The sequence below is a fragment of the Cydia fagiglandana genome, chromosome 24 (genome assembly GCF_963556715.1).
Source record: "Cydia fagiglandana chromosome 24, ilCydFagi1.1, whole genome shotgun sequence".
Taxonomy (NCBI): Eukaryota; Metazoa; Arthropoda; class Insecta; order Lepidoptera; family Tortricidae; genus Cydia; species Cydia fagiglandana.
Window position 1 is genome coordinate 1,595,145 of NC_085955.1, and position 26,774 is coordinate 1,621,918.

A 26,774-nucleotide genomic window follows, 5' to 3' on the forward strand; every position below is an offset into this window, starting at 1 on the left:
GCATGGCCGCCATTCTGGATTCCAAAATGGTCATCATTTTCTAAATCTGCGCCCCCCAAAACCTATAAAACGACACCCATGACGACTTTTATGACATAGTGCATGGCCGCCATTCTGGATTCCAAAATGGTCATCATTTTCTAAATCTGCGCCCCCCAAAACCTATAAAACGACATCCATGACGACTTTTATGACATAGTGCATGGCCACCATTTTGGAATCCAAAATGGTCATCATTTTCTAAATCTGCGCCCCCCAAAACCTATAAAACGACACCCATGACGACTTTTATGACATAGTGCATGGCCGCCATTTTGGATTCCAAAATGGCCATCATTTTCGAAATCTGCGTCCCCTAAAACCTATAAAACGACATCCATGACGACTTTTATGACATAGTGCATGGCCGCCATCTTGGAATCCAAAATGGTCATCGTTTTCGAAATCTGCGCCCCCTAAATCCTATAAAACGACACCCATGACGACTTATATGACATAGTGCATGGCCACCATTTTGGAATCCAAAATGGTCATCATTTTCTAAATCTGCGCCCCCCAAAACCTATAAAACGACACCCATGACGACTTTTATGGCATAGTGCATGGCCGCCATTTTGGATTCCAAAATGGTCATCATTTTCAAAATTGGAGCCCCCCAAAACCTATAAAACGACATCCATGACGACTTTTATGACATAGTGCATGGCCGCAATTTTGGATTCCAAAATGGACATCATTTTCGAAATCTGCGCCCCCCAAAACCTATAAAACGACACCCATGACGACTTTTATGACATAGTGCATGGCCGCCATTCTGGATTACAAAATGGTCATCATTTTCTAAATCGGGGCCCCCTAAAACCCATAAAACGACATCCATGACGAATTTTATGACATAGTGCATGGCCGCCATTTTGGAATCGAAAATGGTTATCATTTTCGAAATCTGCGCCCCCCAAAACCTATAAAACGACACCCATGACAACTTTTATGACATAGTGCATGCCCGCCATTCTGGATTCCAAAATGGTCATCATTTTCTAAATCTGCGCCCCGCAAAACCTATAAAACGACACCCATGACGACTTTTATGACATAGTGCATGGCCGCCATTCTGGATTCCAAAATGGTCATCATTTTCTAAATCTGCGCCCCCCAAAACCTATAAAACGACATCCATGACGACTTTTATGACATAGTGCATGGCCGCCATCTTGGAATCCAAAATGGTCATCATTTTTGAAATCTGCGCCCCCCAAAACCTATAAAATGACACCCATGACGACTTTTATGACATAGTGCATGGCCGCCATATTGGATTTCAAAATGGTCATCATTTTCTAAATCGGGGCCCCCTAAAACCTATAAAACGACATCCATGACGACTTTTATGACATAGTGCATGGCCGCCATCTTGGAATCCAAAATGGTCATCATTTTTGAAATCTGCGCCTCCTAAAACCTATAAAACGACACCCATGACGACTTTTATGGCATAGTGCATGGCCGCCATTTTGGACTCCAAAATGGTCATCATTTTCAAAATTGGGGCCCCCTAAAACGTATAAAACAACATCCATGACGACTTTTATGACACAGTGCATGGCGGCCATTTTGGATTCCAAAATGGTCATCATTTTCGAAATCGGCACTCCCTAAAAGCTATAAATCGACACCCATCTCGACTTTTATGACAAAGTGTTTGGCTACCATCTGCATGCAAGACATTTCTATTATTTTTACGTACATAAATGGCCCCCTGTCAACTTCCAACCGAGATTTAATCGATAATTTATTCGATTAATGTTCAGATTAATTCAATTTCAATCTATGTTAGGTCGACTAAACTAATCGTGATTAAAATTTGAGAATTAACTTTTTTTATTCCATTAATTAGTCGAATAAACAGTATCTATTAAGTCCCATCTCTGACCACGGCATTTTTACACTTTGAGAATATCTGAAAACAAATGAACACAAGGAGCCATTTTGCAAATCCAATAACTTTGTTATTACTTTTGACAGCGCGTGTCATGTGTCTACACAGAGTCGACACAAAGTCGAAACATTTGCGACTACTTTGTGACTGCAATATTTCTCAGCCTTAAACCATATTTATACATCATAATTAACAAGTTTCGTAGTATGTAAAGCGTTATTTCTGTTATTTAAGTATAGTATACGCATCGAAGTACTAAAAATGCATCAAATAATATATTTATGAACACAGGCACTGAGAAGTAAACAATTTCATTTCCGGCTAAACTAAAACAATTTGGTGGCGCGTTGATTATATTACACTTAGTTTATCAAATCACTCGAGCAGTTTAATTCCCCATAATAATTTAAGTCCTATTGTAATATAAATGCAAACAATATATAATTACGTCTTGTAATCCGTTTTAGAGATGGCGTATTAATGTCACTTATTTTTATTTAACTATTTTTCCATCTGACAGTTTCCATTTGACAGGAACAAAATGAACGAATGAACGAATGATTTTGGCATAAAGTAGTCGCAAACTAGTAACAATGTGTGCACACGGCGACCACACTTTATGTCACTTTGTGTCATGTGTCGACCCTTCCCCATTTCTGGTAACTGTGTCGACACGGCGACGACTCTGCGACTGGAATTGTGACCGAAACAGACGGTGTCGACACAAGATGTGTCTACACCGCGTCGTAACGGCGACTGGAAATGGTTGTATGGGATACTTATACTACTATATTAGGAACATGCCAATTTTGCTAATTATATCCTATTATTTCAGGTCATCGTGATTCCTATTTAGATACAGCTGTGAGATATGTAACTGCACTTGGGCCCAGAACAAAGTTGAGCATTTTGTATTGAAACGAACGTCATATTAATTATTAATCGTCGTAATACTTTACGACCGTAAATAATGCCTGGGAACAGAGTAAATAACAAACCATACACTTCTCTTCTGGATGGTCAACAAGAAGCCATCATTGTCAGATGCTCGTGCAGAACATGATAAACATACATTTAATGTAAAGTTACAATTTTTTTTTGGAAACATATATAACATATTTCCCAAAATAATAAAAAAGTAGGTAAACAAAAACATGTTTTATTATTCACAACTCTTTATTAAGTCTTGTCCACCATGATATCAGCAGCTTGAACTGCAACATGTACCTGGAAATTAGAAATTATATCTTTTTAAAGCAGTTTCAGGCTGAATTTTGAGTATGGCTATGTATTCTTGTATATTCCTTCTTTCTAGTAGGCACCATCTCTATTTAACGGTTTGCCTTTAGATACTCTGGCTACATTACCACTGAAAATCAATAGATACCACGACCCTACCAATAAAGTGAGCTTTTAAATACTTAATTGTAGTAAATTAATATTAATTTTATACTTACATCGACGTGATTCTCACAGCAATACTGTGTGTAACACGTGAAGTAGGTAGGTATTCCAAGTTTAATTCACGGCACCATCTTTCACGTCGTAGGTCTTCGTGGATTCGAACTATTATTTTTGTGAATCATTCCCACACATAAAAACAAGGTTTTTGATATATTATTAAGCAATGAAATCTACTGTTTAGGTATTAATTATAAATCAAATTGTAACAAACAAGCGCAGCGGTATAACTGAAAAATTTTGTTATGACAATCGATGACAATGATAACTTTGACAATACGTGAGTGACGGATTTATTTACTATGGTTCGATAACTTTTATTATGCAATGACTTTACATTCAGCCCAGGAGAAGGTCAAACTAAGGTCATAAGGATATTTGTTGAAATATCTTCAATCCTCAATTATTATATCGCAGCAAATGTCGGAAACTGTTTAAAAACCTTATATCTCGAAATGGTTTTCGAAATAGAACATTTGAAAAAAAATGAACAATCCTAATTGATTTATTTTGCAGTATTTTGTCCATTCGCCATTTGACATACCCAACGCTTTGTCGAACCCTACCGGGGAAGTTATGCCTGGCGAAGAATTGGTCATGGATTTCAAGGTATTACCTAATTATTATTCTATCATAAGTAATTGTAATTCGTTAGTTTGAATTGGTAGCTGCAGTTTGGTAGTATTGTTATTATTTTTGCTTGTAAACTTCAATGTTGACGTGTAATAAGTTTTTGGCAAAAATTTCATTTTAGGTACAAGCTTTTATCGCTGACTGTACTTTTCTTACGACAGACAACTAATACTCATCGAGACAATTCTAAAAACCCCTAACACAAGTAGGTTACGTTGTTTCATCACAGAGTTCCTATGGCCACCTCCTGTCTCCATCATCAGATCAGCTCGATGGTACCATAATATTGCATTGTCATCTGATTTATACATGCATGCAAAATTTCAGCTCAATCGGAAACCCGGAAGTGGATCAAATTTAACTTGCAAGATTTGATTACACACAGACAGACAGACAGAGTCAAGTGAAACTAAATAAAAGCTTGTAAAAATGCCATTGTGGCCTAATTTTGCTGAATAAATATTGAAGTTTAGAAGTTTTTTTGAAGTTTCGCAGGGGACATTGTTTTATTAGGGTCCACTTGCACCATTCCACTAACCCGGGGCTAACCGGTTCAACCTGGAGTTACCATGGTTACCAGTACAATTTGACACTGTATTAACGGTTAAACCGCTTAACCTCGGGTTAGTGGGATGGTGCAAGTGGACCTAGGTGTAGTAAGCCTGTAAGTAGTAGAAATTTTGTCAAATCTTTAATGGCTCCTCTACACGATGAGCCAGCGTCGGCCACTCCAAGGGACGCAGCCATGCGGTAGAATGAGATAGCAATATCACTTGCTCCCTCTAACGCATATATGCGTCCCTTGGAGTGGCCGGCGTTGGCCCATCGTGTAGAGGAGCCATATGAGATATTGCTGTGTCAGGCCGTGGAGATCCAAGCTGCGTCAGGAGTGAAGAATCTAAGACCGGAGCAGCGGCGTTGCCGGTACCCGGACGAGTGGATCAGCGACTCCATCCGGGTAACGTACAGCGCCATTTACTTCAGCGGCAATAATATTTTATTCTTTATTCTTTATTCTTCCATAATTGCATACATGTCATCATCATCATTTCAGCCTATATACGTCCCACTGCTGAGTACAGGCCTCCTCTCATGCGCGAGAGGGCTTGGGCTATAGTCCCCACGCTAGCCCAATGCGGATTGGGGACTTCACATACACCTTTGAATTTCTTCGCAGATGTATGCAGGTTTCCTCACGATGTTTTCCTTCACCGAAAAGCGACTGGTAAATATCACATGATATTTCGTACATAAGTTCCGAAAAACTCATTGGTACGAGCCGGGGTTTGAACCCGCGACCTCCGGATTGAAAGTCGCACGCTCTTACCGCTAGGCCACCAGCGCTATATAATTTCTTAAGTTTCTTGATAAATATTATTATACTTTCCTCGGACTTAATATAGGCAGGGATTCTATTATATAAAGTAGCCGCAGCATAATTTGGGCTGCTTCGAAACAATTGGGTACTAGATGCTTGTATTACTAGATTAAGTTCTCTTCGGCGACTTTGAATTCGTCTGAATATGTGTGAATTTTTGCGCACGAAAGTTGCTAGTTCTAGAATGTACATGCCAGATAATGTTAGGATTTCATATTCTTTGAAATACGGCCTACAACTGGCTGGGCACCTAATTTTAGCCAGTATACGGATGCATTTTTTTTGCATAAGAAACAGTTCATTTGCATCAGTGCTGTTCCCCCACATTATGATTCCGTAGCGCAAACAAGAATGCGCGTAGGCGTAGTAGGCTGACATAGCCGTCTTAAAACTTGTTGTTTTTCGTAAAGTATTTAATACAAAAAGAAATTTTGCCATTTTAGTTTTAATTATTGCAATATGATCTTTCCAGTTAAGACAACTGTCTAAAGTTAATCCTAATAACATACATTTATCCACTTCTTCTATTTTCTCATTATACATGGCTAACTCTATATTTAAAGGCGTTCTCTGACGAGGGTGAAATTGAATTAACTTGGTTTTGCTACTGTTTATTATGAGGTTATGGTCCAACATCCAACTATTTATTTCATTAAGCGTATCCTCTAGTCGAGCGTTATAGTCATCTTTAGCATCAAACTTAAACAAAAGGGAAACATCATCAGCGAATAGAATGCTCGTAGTATTTATAATATTGGGTAAATCATTTACATATATAAGGAATAAAATACATCCAAGGACGCTACCCTGGGGTATAGAGCCCTGCAATTGTATACAGTCCGATAGTACTTTTGTTATTTCCTTAGTGGAATGATTATGGTGTTCTACTTGCACGTATTGAATTCGCTGATTTAGATAAGACTTAAACCAGTCGTGCACTACGCCTCTGATTCCTATTCCGTATAGCTTCATCAACAGAATTTGGTGTGATACTCTGTCATAGGCCTTGCTGAGATCCAGTAGCAGTCCCACGGCGTTACTTTTCCCATCTATTATATTTAGGACTTCTTGTACATAATTATAAAGGGCAAGTTCGGTAGACCTGTTCTTTCTAAAGCCATATTGATTATCTTTTAGCATGTAATTTTTTTCTAAGAATTTGTATACACGCTCAAACATTACTTTCTCGAAAACCTTTGAAAACGTCGGTAGCAGAGCAATAGGCCGATAATTATTGGGATCTGTAACATCCCCCTTTTTGTACATAGGTTTTACTACTGAGATTTTCAATTTACTAGGAAAGTTACCTTCAGTGAATGATTGATTAATCAAGAAAGTGAGAGGTTGTGCTAGTTCCCGTGCACAGGTTTTCAATAGTGTCGAAGGTATTTCATCAGCACCACAACTTCTTTTATTTTTAAGGCCTCGAATTGTATTATATCTCTCATGTTCAGTTACTGGAGTCAGATACTGTCGTGAATAAAAAATAATTAGATTCTAAAGTTTGTTGTAGTGAATAAAAAATAATAAGGTTTTAAATGTTTAAATAATTAATAGGAAAAAATGCCTCGGATAAGATCCGCAGTAAAACATTGGACTATTGGAGTACAAGGGTCCTCTTGTTATTCTAACCTGGTTAATGGGAACTTGGTAGGATATTGAAAAGATAAAACCAAATATCTGACATGCAATTTAATATACTCCGCTAAATCATTACAAGGCACTCCGCTTTAGGGCGGGCGCTACTCAAAATACAATCTGTTTCTATAAGCCGTTGGCGGCTATGGAGTGACACTATGGTAAACCTTAATCTACGATCGCGAGACGGGCGAAACGCGGAGTTTTGGCCAAAACCTAAAACGAAAGTCTAGTGCACTCACGGATACCGGGTGTAGCTTTCATCCTGGAACTTAGCGTAGCAGACAGATCGACGTAGATCAGCGGCGGGCGTTCATCGAGCCCCAGCTGTGACAAGCTAAGGCGAGAACAACCCGCGGCGCTCGGACTTTCACGGGAAGGACCCGCACGAAGACACCTTGGAGTCGTCGGACGGCAGCATAGCCATCCGACACACGGCCTGCAGATCGAGGCCGCGTCCTACGGCGTAGAAGCAGCGTCAGCATGACGCTCAGCAAAATCGGGGACGCGCAACAGCGCGCCAGGGAACACGATCACCAACCGTGCTCATGACCATCGGCGACACGAGACGCACTAAGTAAATCACGCGCACAATTCACGCACAGCGATATACACACTTTACAAATCGGTCTCCCACCAGCCGGACCAGGCGGCGGAAGGAGACGAGGCAATTCCTCTTAATCTTTAATTAGAAACCATCTACATCCTAGCGTATTCCCATTCCAAGTCCAAGTGTAGTGACAGTGACAGTTCGAAATCTTCCCCTACCGGACACGTTGCGTTTCGATTCACATCAACACATTAAACGTCAAACCAACTTAAATCTTTTCTAAATCAAATGGTTCTCGAAAAATATCAATGCTCATTAATACTTGTAATATTTTAAGTGGTTAATAATAATTACTAATAATTATATTTTTTATTACTGTTTTCTACCTTGTTTCATTCAGAATATCTTCCTTCCGATGCGGTAACTAAACGCGTAACTTATTTTCTGACAGTTCACCTGTCAAAAATCTCAACTCATTAACACCTCCAAAATTGCAATTTATGTTTCATAAAAATTCCGAAAATGATTCTAAAATACGAATTAAATTAGGATGTGACCTACTTGAGCAGTTAGGGTAGACCGGGAGGATCATTTTGATATGCGTGAAGCCAGGTTTGGTCCAATAATCTCTGCACAATCTGGGTGACAAGTTCCGTTCGAGTGGCATACTCTTTAGACTTGTTTCTTCAAAACCAGTTAGCCAGGAGGCTGGATATGCTAATCAACCTACAGCTGAGAAGGTACATTACAGTTTTACATAAGTGTCATACTCTGGTGTATGTTATTCTGTTGGAAATGCGACACTAATGTTGTATAGGTCACGTTGTATGAGGAAGTATATGTTTAGTATAGGAAATTATGTAGCATCGCTACAATATCCCCTCTCTCGGCAAAGAGGTTAAGCACCGGTTAACCGAGGCAGCCGGGGTAACCGGAGAAAAATAAAGTAACCGGATACCTAATCAACAAGTCCATTAGGACGTTAATTATACATATTCGTTTAACATTAAGCTTAGAACCGTATTTACTGAGCATGCTAACCGTCATTAAAACTTAATTTACCTATGTCCATCTCTGGGACTGTAAATTTTATTTCTAAATATTAACTCTATTAGAAATCACAGTGCATGGCCACTACACTGTGGTTTCTGCAACCTAACTAAAAAATATTTTTTTTAATTCCAGTAATCCTAAATTGACTGGTCTAGCCACTATTTGACATAAATAATAATAAGCTAACTCCCTATTCTAAGGTTTACTAAAGTATTTAAATCCAATTTAAATATTAAGTATTTTCAACTATATTTATAAATTCTTACCATTTAGTATATTAAAAGTAGTCATATACCTAATGGAATACTAAGAATTAATATTAAGTTTTAATATGGCATGCCCTACTATGTGCATGCCTAAGACTACAAAATTAACTTACTAGTACCTTAATGTAATGTGGTAACTAGTTGCTAATTTATATCTACAAATTATATTAATAATAGTGGAGGCTAACTTGTAGCTCACACTCAAGTCAAATCCCAATGTGTAGCCAGCGGGCTTACACTAAGTGGAAAAAAAAACTTGGTTTTCTTTTTCATGTCTAAGTCAGTGAATTATATCCAATATAATTACATCACCCTGGACCCTTAGGGTGTGTAGTCACAAAAAAATTTGGTTTCCCTGGAAACGCTTGAAAAAAAATCTTGACCAAATGAGTCAAGGAGGTACGCGTACTCAAAAAAAATGGGTTGTTACCTGAGTTCACCCAAATAAAAAACAAGTTACTAACTTGAAAATACACCTTGTAAAATATAATATTGAGCATAATGTCACTGAACCAATGCTTTAAAATTAAATGGTAACTGATTTTTTCAGATTACCTTAACTACAAAGCGGTTTGCTCTAGCAGTCGGAAATTCGGAGGTTGTGTGACGAATCAGGAATACTACTCCAAATGGAATGCAGCATGCCGTTCAACAACATGTCCCTACCTTTAGCGAATACAAATGGTGCATGTTTCAGCAGAACTTTAAAAAATGCTATTCAAAGATAGCTGAAATTGAGGTTGGTTCTAAGACCAATTTCCTCACATTTCGAAAAAACAAAAACGAATATGAACATTTAAGTTCTATAAAATAGTTCTATTTAGAACTGAATAAGTCAAAAACAAAGAAATTTAGAGTGTCTCGTCTATCATACTAAGTCTGCGGAATGAAAAGTTTGAGTTGGTTTGAGAAATAAAAATGAAAAATATTTTAGTACTTTTGAAATGGGTGGGTCGGGCGGGTGGGTGTCCAACGCGGCACCACATGGTCGCGTATTAAACAATGAGGCATTAGGCATGGGTAGGGGTGAGTAGATAAGGTATCCCCCCCCTCCTACTTCATAAAATTCCTCTCCTTCCCCGTCCGGCATGTCGGTAGAAAAAAATGGTTTGCTTGTGTCAGGGTATGTAATAAAGTATAATAAATTGGTAACACTTCACTTTATACAGGAAGTGTTAAAATAAATTACCTACCTCTCAAATGGAGCATGGTGAAAAAATAATATGTGGCTGAGCGCTATGCTAATTAGTCATAGTGTAGCCTAATAATAATTGTAATAATTGATGAATTTGCTACCCTGTCACAAGTAAACTTACAAATTAATTAATATTGTATTTTTAAAACAAACAATTTCACTCAATTTTTTAAATATTAAGTTTTTTTAAATGACAAAAATTTTATAAATTTATGTTATCACTCTCCCAAGCTCACAGTAACCAGGCTATATATTGAATTTAAGCTTTCTTCGGGCGCCATTGTCGTGAATAAAAAAGAATAATTTAAAGTGGGATGGCATTGTCGTGAATAAAAAATAATTAGATTTAAAGTGGCGTGACATTGGTGTGTATAAAAAATAATAATGTTTTAAAGTAGAGTAAAAATAATAATGTTTTTAAATGTTTAAATAGTTAATGGGAGTGATGCCTCGGATAAGATCCGCAGTAAAACATTGGACTATTGGAGTACAAGGGTCCTCTTGTTATTCTAACCTGGTTAATGGGAACTTGGTAGGATATTGAAAAGATAAAACCAAATATCTGACATGCAATTTAATATACTCCGCTAAATCATTACAAGGCACTCCGCTTTAGGGCGGGCGCTACTCAAAATACAATCTGTTTCTATAAGCCGTTGGCGGCTATGGAGTGACACTATGGTAAACCTTAATCTACGATCGCGAGACGGGCGAAACGCGGAGTTTTGGCCAAAACCTAAAACGAAAGTCTAGTGCACTCACGGATACCGGGTGTAGCTTTCATCCTGGAACTTAGCGTAGCAGACAGATCGACGTAGATCAGCGGCGGGCGTTCATCGAGCCCCAGCTGTGACAAGCTAAGGCGAGAACAACCCGCGGCGCTCGGACTTTCACGGGAAGGACCCGCACGAAGACACCTTGGAGTCGTCGGACGGCAGCATAGCCATCCGACACACGGCCTGCAGATCGAGGCCGCGTCCTACGGCGTAGAAGCAGCGTCAGCATGACGCTCAGCAAAATCGGGGACGCGCAACAGCGCGCCAGGGAACACGATCACCAACCGTGCTCATGACCATCGGCGACACGAGACGCACTAAGTAAATCACGCGCACAATTCACGCACAGCGATATACACACTTTACAAATCGGTCTCCCACCAGCCGGACCAGGCGGCGGAAGGAGACGAGGCAATTCCTCTTAATCTTTAATTAGAAACCATCTACATCCTAGCGTATTCCCATTCCAAGTCCAAGTGTAGTGACAGTGACAGTTCGAAATCTTCCCCTACCGGACACGTTGCGTTTCGATTCACATCAACACATTAAACGTCAAACCAACTTAAATCTTTTCTAAATCAAATGGTTCTCGAAAAATATCAATGCTCATTAATACTTGTAATATTTTAAGTGGTTAATAATAATTACTAATAATTATATTTTTTATTACTGTTTTCTACCTTGTTTCATTCAGAATATCTTCCTTCCGATGCGGTAACTAAACGCGTAACTTATTTTCTGACAGTTCACCTGTCAAAAATCTCAACTCATTAACACCTCCAAAATTGCAATTTATGTTTCATAAAAATTCCGAAAATGATTCTAAAATACGAATTAAATTAGGATGTGACCTACTTGAGCAGTTAGGGTAGACCGGGAGGATCATTTTGATATGCGTGAAGCCAGGTTTGGTCCAATAATCTCTGCACAATCTGGGTGACAAGTTCCGTTCGAGTGGCATACTCTTTAGACTTGTTTCTTCAAAACCAGTTAGCCAGGAGGCTGGATATGCTAATCAACCTACAGCTGAGAAGGTACATTACAGTTTTACATAAGTGTCATACTCTGGTGTATGTTATTCTGTTGGAAATGCGACACTAATGTTGTATAGGTCACGTTGTATGAGGAAGTATATGTTTAGTATAGGAAATTATGTAGCATCGCTACAATACATAGACGTCATTGGTTTGTTTTGGCATCGCATCCATAACTATAACACTAGAAACAAACATAAACTTGCTGTGCCCGCCCACCGCCTCCGTAAGGTTAGTACGTCTTTCGTCGGGAACTGTACACGTTTTTATAACAAAGTCCCCACTGATGTAGTGGATTTACCACTTCATAAATTTAAGTCGCACATTAAGCACTCCTTGTTACGTAAGGCGTACTACACTGTAAATGATTTTATAAACGATAGAGATGCTTTTAAGCCGGTAGCTTGATTTCATTAGTATAATAAGAATTAAATAAATATTGTTTTTTTTTACATTGTGAATTAAATATGCTAGTGTTGACACAGTAGAATTGACACATGAGACAATGATGTTCTCGCTTGATTATATTGTTTAATTTAATTTTAGTTTTGGACACTTGGAGACCTTATACATCTCTAAGTACATATTTATTTATTTGATTTTTATTTTTGATTGTACATACTTACCTATATTTTTAATGTTTCTGACACTTAGAGACCTTTACATCTCTAAGTCAACTTAGGCTAGTAATTATGTGAAGCTATATTACTGTCTTTTTATGTAACATATGAGCACAAAATGCCGTGTCTTACAGCTACATGTTATTACTATTTTAATATTAATATAGGCCGGTAGCTTGAACATGTCATGCTCGCTTAAAAGTCTTTGCTTACGGTGGCGTTGTTGATCGGGTCGCCACTTTCCCGAATGAAGGTTGAGGGAGGCGATGGCTGAGATACGCGTCATACTCGTGAACGGGTGCTGTTTGTGGAGACTGGTCTGTTAAGCTAACACGAGCTATTATACTTAGTAACTTTTATTAATTAATTACAGTGAGACGCCTCATTCTGTTCTCGTATGTTTCTTTTCTTTTAATGAATGTATTAATTATACAGGATATTGACTCTTGGAGACCTTATACATCTCTAAGGATAACTTGATAAACTATATAATCTTATAGTTCTGACACCTAGAGACATTTACACCTCTAAATATTATAGATTTTTTTTGTGTGTGTTTTTTTATCTGTATTTTGTATGTAATTCGACATTAAGAGACCATATACATCTCTTAGTAATTGTAATACGTTAGATTGAATTGTTAGTTTTATTTTATAAAATTGTTGATGTTATTATTTTTGCTTTTATGTAAATTCAATGTTGACGTGTAAAAGTGCCCTTGTGGCCTATTTGCTGAATAAATGTTGATGTTGATGTTGATGTTGATGTTGGACTTGTCGGCCACAAGGTATGGGCACTAACGCGGCTTGTGAAGATTCAGAGTTGTCAACGCTTTTTGACAACGTATATACACCAGAGAAAAAATTATTGAAAGTGTTTGCTACCGTTTTTGGCGTCTCTGTGACGATGTTTTCCGACTCGGTCCTTATCTTGAGATTGCATCTTTTTCTCTCCCTCGATTTACCCTTTGGTAGTGCTATTATTTTATTTCGGTCCGAATGCCAAAACTGTCCATGTCGGACCGAGGGCTGGGAGAAACGCGCCGAAATGAGACCGGAGTGGCGTCATGACATTCAAGTCGGAACTTCCATGACGATAACTGGCTGGAGAACCTTAAGCAGAAAAGTCTTCGTCGTGCTCTACCACCTCCTGCTCTGCCCTGCTTATTGCATTTGCATTACTTGCATGAAAATCATCGTTTAAATAAAGAACTTATTCAAAGAGAACAAGATAAACAATTGCATGATATTTCAACTGCGATTACTGCATATGTTGTAAACACGGCAGAGCTGCTGCGGATCGCGTTTTGTGTGCGATCGATGTGGCAAGAAATGCCGCGCTGCTATAGGACTTTATAGCCATCAACGGCGATGCGGGACCCCATAAACACACAAGCTCCGCAACAAACATCTACAACAGATGATGTGGCCAATGATAATTATTTTATTTATTCTGTGCCGCTACTAATTTATTACCGATTTTGTAGGCATACAGCTTCGGGCTCTGCCAGATGCACTGCAGAAGTCGCATGGCGATCATGTTCTGCGGATGTCGACCGTTTTTCCATATCAAAGGAGGTAAATATACCAAACCACCAAACCAAACTACTAACTACTGACTAAATGGCGGACTTAATGCCAAATGGCATTCTCCTAGTTTGGAATTTGCCAAATGGCCAAAGTAAGGGGGAGTATCAATATAAAAACCCATACGATGTGGAGACCAAAGGGGTGACGCTAGGGGTGGCGACGCCTTTGGTCTCCACATCGTATGGGTTTTTATATTGATACTCCCCCTTACTTTGGCCATTTGGAAAATTCCAAACTAGGAGAATGCCATTTGGCATTAAGTCCGCCATTTTGTAAAGTTAAGCCATGAAAAGTCTGCAGCGATTTTGATAGACCTCGCAGTGCCAGTGTTATTTATACGTCATAATTTCATAGAAATTTGACGTTTAAAATAATACCTACTTACGTCGCGTTACTGCGTGGGCTATCAAATCCGATGAAGACTTTTCTTGGTCTGACTCTATATATTTTGGTGCAATAAAGTTTAAATAAATAACAAACCTCCAACATTGCACTCTCTTCAATCATGACATTTAAAAACTGGCCGTCAAAAAACACATCCGTCAAACGACAACTGCCAAAAAACCAAAAAATACAATCCCGATTTGCAATTTCACATAATATATTTCAAAATAGTGTTAACGTGCTTCGTATTTAATTTAAAATAGTGTTGTTCCGCCGCCATTTCGCGTTCCGTGTTTTCCAAGATGGCGAGGTGTGCGACGCGCACGGGATGGCGTGCATCGGGAGGAATGTTGAGATTCTCATCAACCTGCCAAAGAACCTGGCCAAATGCCCCTGCCTTCCTCAGTGTGCCGAGCTCAACTACTATTCCCATACAAAAAAGGTCGTTATTCGGTAAGTGCTCTGAAGTTGTATCCAGACGAGACAATTTTTCGCCAATCTGATGAAATTCTCCGATCGAACACAGCCGTGCGGACGCAAATATCAATTTGATTCCCCGATCACATCAGCAGGTGCGGACACAAAAGTGCCAATTTTCATAAGCGCCCTCCAGACTATGTGCGTGAATCGCGGCGCGACGTCGCGGAGCGAATATATCGCGAAGTTGACGTATGACTCCACACTCGCACACTTCACGGCGATTTCGCAGTTTGGTTTGCGGCAATATGGCGGAAAAGCATCAGCTGATCGAGTTTAACTGTTAGTTATCTATGGCATCATACGTGATTTAGCTGTTTTTCCATTTTGTTTTCTTGTGAAACCGTAAAATATAGCTGCTTAATATAATATAATCATAATACTCGTATAATTATCTTGCCACAGAAGAGCCAAAATAGTGTGTAATGTGGAGTCTTGCAAGTTCGCGCTTCGCGTCTCCTTTGACGCGGGCCGAAATACCGACAAAAAACGGAGAACAAGGCGCGAAGGCGTGAACAATCTGCGAAATCGACGCCACACTTGCGTTCGCGGCTTCGCCCGCGATTCACGCGCATAGTCTGGAGGGGGCTATAGTAGAATCAGGCGTGTCTCACTCCGCGATTTCGTCGCTCTAAAAGTACATCCGTTCGGCCCCAATTTTGGGGTGTGCCATAAGCCGCGCGTGGCGCTGTCGCCACCTAGCGGCCATATCTGTGCTGATCGTAACAGACGCGTTTTGTTAGGGAGTGAGTCTTCTGTACCTAGTACTATTATTTATGATGTGGTACAATGCAAATTGGTGATTTAATTTGTGTATACGTGTGGACGCTAGATGAGATCGACCAATTATTTTCCTGAACAAATCGACTGATTTCATCAGTCCCGTCTGGATACCCCTTGATTTCAACACCTCTTGAAGTAAGTAATAAACCGGGCAAGTGCGAGTCGGACTCGCGCACGAAGGGGTACCATAATGCAAAAAAAAACAAAAAAAAAAGCAAAAAAAGAAACGGTCACCCATCCAAGTACTGACCACTCCCGACGTTGCTTAACTTTGGTAAAAAATCACGTTTGTTGTATGGGAGCCCCATTCAAATCTCTATTTCATTCTGTTTTTAGTATTTGTTGTTATAGCGGCAACAGAAATACATCATCTGTGAAAATTTCAACTGTCTAGCTATCACGGTTCGTGAGATACAGCCCGGTGACAGACATCAGACGGACGGACGGACGGACGGACAGCGAAGTCTTAGTAATAGGGTTCCGTTTTACCCTTTGGGTACCTACGGAACCCTAAAAACGATACGTGATCGAATGTCATGAGAAGGAGAATTTCTTTCGAGAAAGAGTTTTTATATTGATACTTGCGTTTTAAACGACATTATTTGCAAATTTTAAATATTACAAACCGGAGCGCAGTGGTGTACCTAACTATACAAACTAAGCATGCGCCTGGTAATTATTGTAGAGCCCCCTCCAGACTATGTGCGTGAATCGCGGGCGAAGCCGCGAACGCGAGTGTGGAGTCGATTTCGCTGTCTGCGAAAATCGACGTCAAGCCCCCTCCAGACTATGTGCGTGAATCGCGGCGCGGCGTCGCGGAGCGAACATATCGCGAAGTTGACGTAAGACTCCACACTCGCACACTTCACGGCGATTTCGCAGTTTGGTTTGCGGCAATATGGCGGAAAAGCATCAGCTGATCGAGTTTAACTGTTAGTTATCTATGGCATCATACGTGATTTAGCTGTTTTTCCATTTTGTTTTATTGTAAAACCGTAAAATATAGCTGCTTAATATAATATAATCATAATATAATTCATATTTATCTTGCCACAGAGGAGCCAAAATATTGTGTAATGTGGAGTCTTGCAAGTTCGCGCTTCGCGTCTCCTTTGACGCGGGCCGAAATACCGACAAAAAACGGAGAACAAGGCGCGAAGGCGTGAACAATCTGCGAAATCGACGCCACACTTGCGTTCGCGGCTTCGCCCGCGATTCACGCGCATAGTCTGGAGGGGGCTTTACACTTGCGTCCGCGGCTTCGCGCCGCGATTCGCGCACGAGTGTGGAGGGGGCTTATGGGTTGCCTCCTGTGCCCACGGCTTCTTTATTAAATTGGGGCTTCTCTGGAGCCTTTTATCAGGATTAGGTAATACCACAGATTAACTAATAGTACTACCGTGTAATACTTACTTGACGTTTTATCAGGGCCCAGTTTTATAAAGTTACAAGTTACAAGTTTACAGGCGTTTACTGGCAACACTTGCTCCGTTTTTTACAATTTGCGTTTTATAAAAGTACTGTGTTACAATTTTACAGGTTACAGGTACAAGTGCCTGTAGCTCAACCATAGACGAAAATACGGGAGTTTTATAGTTTTAAACTCATAATCGAACAGGCGTTTTATAAAAATATTGTAAATTACAAGTGTAGATTGGTACACTTGTAACAAAAACTTACATACGTCTTGAGTCCTGTAACAGCACAACAGCAGTTACTTGTAGACTCGTTTTCTGAGAGATTTTAAACTTTACTCTTTATTGTTAAGCACCAACGCCAACGATTGTGCCAGGGCATGCATACTTTTCCATGCACTGACCTTATCAGTTTTTGTTAATGTATCTGAAATATATAGTAAATAGGAAATAAAGTGACAATATGTTTGATATTGATTTTATTGACGATTCGTTTTATTTTATCTACTAGGAAATGGAAAGGGATTATTGCCGATATTTGTCGTTGATTTATTAGCATTCGTCTCTTTATTTAAGTATAGTGCATTCACATTATGGTAAAGTGTACTATTCATAATTTTCGATACACACCGTATTTATCTTTGAGCCGCTACCGAAACGATACATTTTAATGTAAGAATGTGAAAGAGTACTTATTTACATGTTATTTACTTATTACGTAAATATTTCATTAAATCTAACTTAATCTGAATCTGAAAACGGCCCAAAAAGTATATCCTTGGCATGGAACGCCGCTCTCAGCCACTCGATTTTTCCTTCATTTCTGGCCATTTTTCCAGGAATTAATATTTTACAGCAAACAAAAACACATAATTTAGTAGAGAACCGAGTATCTATGACACACGTTTTTTTTAAAATAGTGATGTCCTTCACACCTGTAGATTCCACATCAAGGCCTGTTCACTTCCTAAGAAAGTTATGTCCCCAAATAATTGCGCATGTGTGCGCCTTAAGCTTCTATGTGTGCGTTGGCCTCCGGGAAAAAGTTGCGAGTAATAAAAATAAAAACATTTTTCTACAGCAACATTGCTCCCAACTCTGATTTAAATTATCACGAATTTTATACAATATTAATCATAAAACGGGACTTAAAACGCTTAAAACTTAATTACATGCGATTAAGTTTTATAATGAATATTTGATTCCAACTGTCTTTATCAATGTTCATAAAATATATGGAGGGTAGGTACGTCTACCCACCATAATAAAAAATATATTTGTCAATGACTCTGTCCAACTGCTGTGGTTAAAGTTCATAACGAAAATTTTATTTACTAACTCTTTAAATAATACATACAACGTGTACCGCTACGTACCACTTAAGACTGTAAGTCTGTACCTACATGGATTACAGCAATGCACATAGAAAATGTGCTAAATGCGGAGCAACGGCTGTTGAAGTAGCCAGAGTGAAATTTACAACTTTAGTGGGTTCAGAAAGGAACCGAGTCATAACGCATCTGGAAAGCGTATTAATTAACCGTGAAGAAATGTATGAATACAAGTTGGAAATCTGTGTAAAATGCCGTGTGTAAAGTGTAGTGTATCTGTGTGTAAAGTGTAATAGGTAGGCATGCCTAATGTTATTTGTATAAAAGGTACTTAAAACTTTGTGAATGCGCTTTATTAATGTCTATTTTTTTATTAAGTTGCCAGTTGCCAGTTTTCAGTGTGTAAAACATTTTTTAATAAATAATATATATAATGTTATAAACATAAACATGCCTTTTATTTAAATCAATTGATAATACCACAAACAAGGGGTAATATTTGCATCTTGCATATGAAGATAACAAATATGTTTATCAACAGAATTACTACCTACCAATACCCGCCAGGCTAAACCGGTTGTCAACTTTAGTTCCATAGGTACACAAAGACGGCGCCACTAGTATAAACGGTTGGGGACATTTTTTTGTATGGAGTTACCGTTCTTCTCCTAGTGAGTATTATATTCTTTGTTCCACATGTAATCGAGATTGACCGTGGTTCTTTACAACTGTAATTATTTATGTGTATTTATAAAACACCTGTAGCCGTTCACAGTGCATTACAGGTGCCTGTAGCCTGTACTCTTGTAACCTGTAACTTGTAACTTTATAAAACTGGGCCCAGGCCTTCCTGTGCACCGACACTATTTAGTACTATTAAGTAGCTAACACACTATCGCACCGCACCAAGGTCATTGTGGGACGCACCCATAAGTAAGAGGGAGAAAGAGATATCGCTTTCTCCCTTTTACTTATGGGTGCGTCCCACAATGACCTTGGTGCGGTGCGGTAGTGTGTTAGCTACTTTAGTTATTCTGTGATGGTACATCGAAACACGTGTTGTCTCATGTCTCTTTCTCCCTCCCTCACCGCTTTATCTCGGATCAGAAACGGATCGGATTCTGACGGCGATGAGGGCCCAGTGGCGGCTGTACGCATCAACCTGATGCCGCCGAAGCTACGTCTTCACAGGGACGTCATATTCACACTAGAGGACCTATTCGGTGGGTTCCAGGGATGATAGATTCTATGTGAAGTGGCTTAAAGTCGCGAATTGCACTAGTGTTATGCTGTGATGTGATAGAAATACCTGTGAGCGTCTCACCTTTTTTGTACTTGCACCTTTTTTGACACGCTTTCTGTGTGCGGACGTCAGTCTCGAAGTTAAGGAGGCATGGATTCCAAGTCCAACCCTACGGAAGAGGAGAGAATCAGACCAGATCCAAAAAATCAAAATCTAAAAATATTTATTGTATGGTTATGGGTGAGGTTTACAAAGGTGGTACAGAATATTTATGTTCTCCATATCCTGCCTTACAAAAGCGTACAATATTGGTAAGTTGTCTTAAGCCCCCTCCAGACTATTATATGCGCGTGAATCGCGGGCGAAGCCGCGAACGCGAGTGTGGAGTCGATTTCGCTGTCTGCGAAAATCGACGCCACACTCACGTTCGCGGCTTCGCGCCGCGATTCGCGCACGAGTGTGGAGGAGGCTTTAGAACTAACCTGTCCACTAGGTCCAGTAGGTGAATAGAAATGTTATTGCACACTAGAATGTCATGTGTATTTTAGTGAGTTTGCCGATGTCATACTTATTTCCTTGTGCCTTTGGATGTGAATGTGATATTTTTTGTGGCTTTGTATAATTTGAATGTTCTATTGTTTTAGAGTAAGTACCGATTTGTTTAATTTTTATGTCAATTTACTCCTTGAGCCCCCTCCAGACTATGCGCGTGAATCGACTCCACACTCGCGTTCGCGGCTTCGCCCGCGATTCACGCGCATAGTCTGGAGGGGGCTATATTTTATTTACTACCTGTCTTAAAGCTGTAGCAGACGACCAGACGGCCGTACCTTTTCTGAGCCCTTATCTGACAAAGCAATCAGTATATACCACTTTATTGATCTCTCTTGAGTAGGGAACTACGAAAGCACCCATGAGGCTGACATGTTCACCTAGAATGTCCAAAGCCTCAATATAAATCGGATAAAAAAAAAGGTGACATTGCAAGCTTCGTGACGAACTTCGTTACGATAATCGACAACGATTTGTCATACACACGGTTCGATTTATCTGCACAGTCGGACTGCACAGTTTTATCGCAACGATTTATCGTTACGTATGTAGCCGGCATAAGTAGACGGTCTGCCACCAAATTGCATTGCATCCCGACCAAGGTCAGGACCTTGGACCTTGGTTGGTTATGGTCTTAATCCCGCTCCACACTCGTCCGCGAATCGTGGCGCGAAGCCTCGAACGCGAGTGTGGAGCGGGCCTTAAATTTTGTTTTTTCTCCAGCATCCCTAGGCGGAACTACAGCCCTGTTTGTGGGCGCCAGCGTGCTGACTGTCGTGGAGACTGCCCTCTTCATCATCAGGCATGTGGTTGACTACTTGCTGGGCAAGAAGACCGGCAGGACCGAGGTGTTGGAGTATAAGGATTAGGCATTTAGGGCTGCTCGTGTTCGATAAAGAAGAGATTTGTCAGTACCTACTGATGATGATGTACCTAATGATAGTACCTAACCCAAAATATAGTAAAAATCCCCACGGGTGGGAAAAATACAGTAGTTAAGTAGTTAGAGGCAGGCGTGTCTCACTCCGCGATTTCGTCGCTTTGCTACAGGTAGCTAAAAGTGCATCCGTTCGGCCCCCATTTTGGGGTTTGCCATAAGCCGCGCGTGGCGCTGTCGCCACCTAGCGGCCATATATGTGCTGATCGTAACCGACGCGTTTTGTTAGAGAGTGAGTCTTCTGTACTTAGTACTATTATTTATTCTGTGTTAGAGGTATGATTCCCTGTAGTAAAGTCAAACTATTCCTTACCTATCCTATTAGTCTGACAAAAAAGAGTAGAATTTAAAAAGTGGCAATACTGTAGTGTCGTCCCGTTTTCTTAAAGTATAACCCCGGCTACTCACGTAACGATAAATCGTTGCGATAAAACTGTGCAGTCCGACTGTGCAGATAAATCGAACCGTGTGTATGTCGATTATCGTAACGATTTGTCATACACACGGTTCGATTTATCTGCACAGTCGGACTGCACAGTTTTATCGCAACGATTTATCGTTAAGCCCGCTCCACACTCGTGCGCGAATAGCGGCGCGAAGCCGCGAACGCGAGTCTGGAGTCGATTTCGCATATCAGCGAACTAGACTCCACACTCGCGTTCGCGGCTTCGCCCGCGATTCACGCGCATAGTCTGGAGGGCGCTTTACGTGAGTAGCCGGGGTAAGAATACTGGCACCTATATAAAAGCTGCGTTAGATACCTACTTTATTTAATTTAGATTATAATAAATAAGTAAATAAAGAATAATTGTTTTAAGCTTGTTTATTCTTTTATTTTCGTACAACCTACCAATAGTTTGTGAATAGGGTAAAGTACTATATTGCCGTCACCTTCGCAATTGAGCTTATGAACTTCAAATAAAGCTATACCGCAATGTTAACCACAGAAAATGACGCATATGACTAGATAGTAATTTCAGTGCCATGATTTGGGTAGTTTACCCTATGTGCTACAAATCATAAAGCCCGCTCCACACTCGTGCGCGAAATGTGAGTGTGGAGCGGCCTTAAAAGCAGTACTCACCTATCTACCTAAACTAAACGCAGTACTTGCATTGCATTTGACACAAATTGAAATTTTCTGTAATCTTTTAACATGTTTACTCTAATGTGGATTAAAATAAAAAATAAAAGCATTTTTACTGGAAGTGAGTAACTTTTTCTTTGAATTGAATCCTGAAGTAGGTATTTTAACTCCTATGTTTATTTTTCGACATGAGGTTATTGAGATGAGGTTGATGATATTGATATGAGGTTATAACCACATGGATTTGCATGATTATTTTACTAGATTTTAGAATCTTATAATCGAGATTACAGAATTATGATTTCAAAACAGGAATATCAAAACGCAGCCATCTGTCAAAAATGGCCCCTCCCCAATTTGTATTTATTTTCGATTCCTAACCTGTATAATATAAACAAACGAAACAAACACTAATATATTCGAACGAACGATCGAAAAATGTTTACAACGATGTTTAATATTATCTACAACAGTTTAACTTACACATTTTCGTTTATTTACTTCATTTTCTCTCTTATTTATATAGTTTTGCCGTTTGGTTTGGACGTTGGCCTGCTGGGCATAGGTGCGTACTATGGTACGCGCTTGAAGAAGCCTGATCCTGTGAATGTTATGAGCATATTCGGCCCAGAGCTTGGGTCTAAGGAGGCTGAAGCTAATCCTGATCAAGTGGTGCAGTGTATAGCTCATAGAGGCGCGGGCCTGGACGCGCCAGAGAACACTTTGGAGGCATTCAAATATGTGAGTTTTTATCGATTTTCTCTTTTAATTAATGTATTGCAGTTTGTTTAGATAGTAGTTTTCAGCAGGTTCGATTTATAAGTATGTTGTTTTGTTTGTATAATGATACTAATAACTCATAAATTGATTTTTATTGCTATGAATTAAAATTGCAAGTCTTATGTTTTGGCGTTAAAGTTCTGATCTTCTGATATTTCCATGGGTCTATTTTGGGTTCTAATTTGACTTTTTTGTATCCAGTAGTTAAGAAAATTATACAAACAGGTACAGTAAAAACCCGATTAAGAAGATTGTCAAAAAACCATGTCAAAATCTTATTTTAGTACTATGAAAACAACTGGCAGGGACAACTGAAGTTAGGTTAAAAACAAAATCGTTATTAAATAACTCTAGTAGACCAAGAAAAGTATGTTTATATTGTCTCCTAGTATCCATAGTACAAGCTATGCTTAGTTTGGGGCTAGGCAGTGGCGTAGCTAGCATGGGTGGCACCCGGTGCGGAAATTGTGGGTGTCACCCCAAAATTCAGTCAAAATTGTAAAATATATTTAAAAAGAGTAATTGTAATTTATGTTAAATAGCTCAGGATTTACTTCATCGCTTTCATTTTACATGATTTTACGAATTTTTATAGGTGGCACTACTGATGTTCATGGTCGGGTGTCACCCCTAAACGGGTGACACCCGGGGCGGACGCCGCCCCCCCCTAGCTACGCCACTGGGGCTAGGTCAATCTGTGTAAGATGTCCCCATTTTATTTATTTATGTCTGCAGCCATTTTGATAGCCCACGCATTGCTTGTGTTATTTATAAGTCATAATTTCATAGAAGTTTGATGTTTAAAATAACATTTGCACTGCGTGGGCTATCAAAATCGCTGCAGACTTTTCTTGGTCTAACTCTATTTAGGGTCATTGTGTTAGTTTACGTCCGGTGTCAGTTTCTGTCAACTTGACAAAATCTGAATATAAACCTTCATTGCTGCACAGGACTTATTGCATCTTTAATATCTAAACAATTAATCTATCTACATAAAAATTATATTACGCAAGAAGCAAATTATAAATAAAATATATTATTTACTAATCCGTCAAGCGGACGGAAACTGACACTGGACGGTAAACTGACGCCCTTATTTCCCAGTGTGTAGAACGAGAATGCAACTTTGTGGAGCTGGACGTGCGGGGCCTGAAGGATGGGCAGCTGGTGGTGCTGCACGACGAGGGGCTGCAGCGGCTCTCCGAGTCCAGCATCACAGACGTGGCCGCGTGCAACTGGGAGGACATCAAGGATATCGATGTTGGCGTCACACATCCTAACCGGTGAGTTTTAATTAGTTGGGCTTTCTTGGCTATGTGTTATATCATCAGACATAGAAGTTATTGTGGCAAAATAAAGTGATTGACAAAATTAACTATCGACATTTCTCTTATCGATGTAACTTTATCATCGATTTTAACACTGTATAATAACATAGCTATCGCGAAGTACACGACAGGTTCGATATCTTCTTTGATATTTTAATTGTTTTCTGTCCTTTGGGCGTTGTATACTAGAGTTTTTGTTTTATTTTCTAGTACACTAAATATAGTAAAAAAGAAATTATATATGTGCCAGTTTGTAATTGATTTGCATTCTTAAAATTTGTAGGTTATTTACAGCAAGTAGAAGTTACATCTTTTAATTATTAATCTGTCACAGACTTATCGATAGCAGATTTATCGATGTTTCATTTTCTCAAACACTCGATTATGCCACAAAAACTTCTATGTCTGTATATCATACATTGATGATGATGATGATGATGATGATGATGATAATGATGATGATGATGATGATGATGATGATGATGATGATAATGATGATGATGTGCATGATGATGACCTGATTATGACCATGATGATGATGATGATGATAAAGAAGAAGGTGATGATGATGATGATGTAGATGATGATGATGAACATTATAAAGATGATGATGATGTAATCATACATAGCTGGCTTAGGATAGCACAGTAGTGAGAATGCAACTTTGTGGAGCTGGACGTGCGGGGCCTGAAGGACGGGCGGCTGGTGGTGCTGCATGACAAGGGGATGATGATGATGGTATCATACATTGCTGGCTTAGGATATCGATATCAAGAATATCGATGTTGGAGTCACACATCCTAACCGGTGAGTTTTAATTAGTTGGGCTTTCTTGGAAGAAATACTGTGTTAAATGCGCTGGATCAACACAGTGTGTTTTCGTACAACATTGATGGCTTAGGCCATGTGTTTTCATACATTATGTCAGCTGTGGCCAGCAATGTATTTTTCTACACGTTTCTGTTTGCCCAGATGGTTCACTGGTAGAGAATGCCACTAGGCATTATGTCTGCCATTTGTACATTATTTTTATGTATTGTGCAATCAAGTTTTAAATAAATAATCCTTTCATGCAGTCTAATAAAACATGGTCTTCTCTTCCCAGAGTGACACAAGCCTACGTCACAATAACATGGCCGCTTTATATAGCGCTATCGCATATTATCATATAGCGCTGTCGCATGATGACGTAGGCTTGTGTCAGTCACGTGACCACGAAAAGACGGGAAGAGAGTACCAGGCGGAGTATATTATTATACCATGATAAGGCCAAGCGCGCACCACGATTTTAATTTTTGCGACACGATTTTAGAATCGCGCTGTAATATATCGCAGAAAATTCACTGCGCGCACTGCGATGAAAAAGTCGACGATTTGTTCATTCTCGACATGGATTTCGTACCAGTCACTTGTGGTGAAACAATATGCAATCGCTGTATGACTTTGAGTATTTATACCACAAATGTGATCCTCCTACTATTTCTATAATTAAACGATCAACATCTAGCGTCTCATCTTGTGACTCCATTGGAGAAGCAGGTTCCGATATGTTGACGCTTGGAGAGCGAAATGCCGACTGAGATCCGGGATGCGATTTTATTACCGCAGTGCGCGCGGGGCTATACAACTCCGTATGCTGCAATTCCCTTTGCGACAATCGCGTCGCGAGCAGTCGCGGAAAAATGTGAAAAATCACAATTTTAAAATCGCTGCGATTTTTTTGTCGCATATGCGCGCACTGCCTAACATGTTAACTTGTTCTAGGCAACGTTACAAAGAAGTGAAGCTGTGTTTGCTGGACGAGGCGCTGACTTACTTGCTGGAGAAGGGCGTGCGCTGCATCATCGACGTCAAGGGCGATAACAAGGAGGTAACGTCGTCAGTACCGTCTTTGATTAAAACCAAATATATTACTCTGCTAATTTTATTTATTAGGCTCACAAAACAAGTTACAGACATTTACAGAAATTACATTAATAAATAAGCTTATACTTAGTTCAGATCTGGACTATAATTCCAAGCATGTGTGCACAGAAGGATATGAACATTCAGTTAAAATATAACGCTAGAGGGATGAGATGTCAAAATTATATAAACAGTAGTAATCCGTGAAAAGATAACATACAATCAGTGCTAAAACAATTTACAACAAATATTACAAGTAGAAGGAGTTGAAACAGAGTTCCGGTTAATCCGGTTATAATATTAGCTGAAAATTGTTGAGCATTAGAGTTTTCGTTTGTTGCGACATCTATTGTCGACTAGCAGTACCTGATACATTCCGCTCCTTGACGCTAGATGTCTACTACGAAATAACGCGCGTTT

General features: G+C 39.6%; 1 protein-coding gene across 1 annotated transcript in view; it reads left to right on the plus strand.

Annotated features, from left to right (window-relative positions):
- Positions 1–26,774, plus strand: part of LOC134676309 (uncharacterized) — a 50,677-nt gene that overhangs the window by 15,171 nt on the left and 8,732 nt on the right. Inside the window, exons 7-12 of the mRNA XM_063534684.1 lie at positions 3,917–4,009; positions 4,896–4,991; positions 14,030–14,120; positions 22,868–23,082; positions 24,226–24,404; positions 26,214–26,319. Of these exons, the coding sequence (XP_063390754.1) occupies positions 3,917–4,009; positions 4,896–4,991; positions 14,030–14,120; positions 22,868–23,082; positions 24,226–24,404; positions 26,214–26,319 (780 nt within the window). The remainder of the gene's footprint in view (positions 1–3,916; positions 4,010–4,895; positions 4,992–14,029; positions 14,121–22,867; positions 23,083–24,225; positions 24,405–26,213; positions 26,320–26,774) is intronic.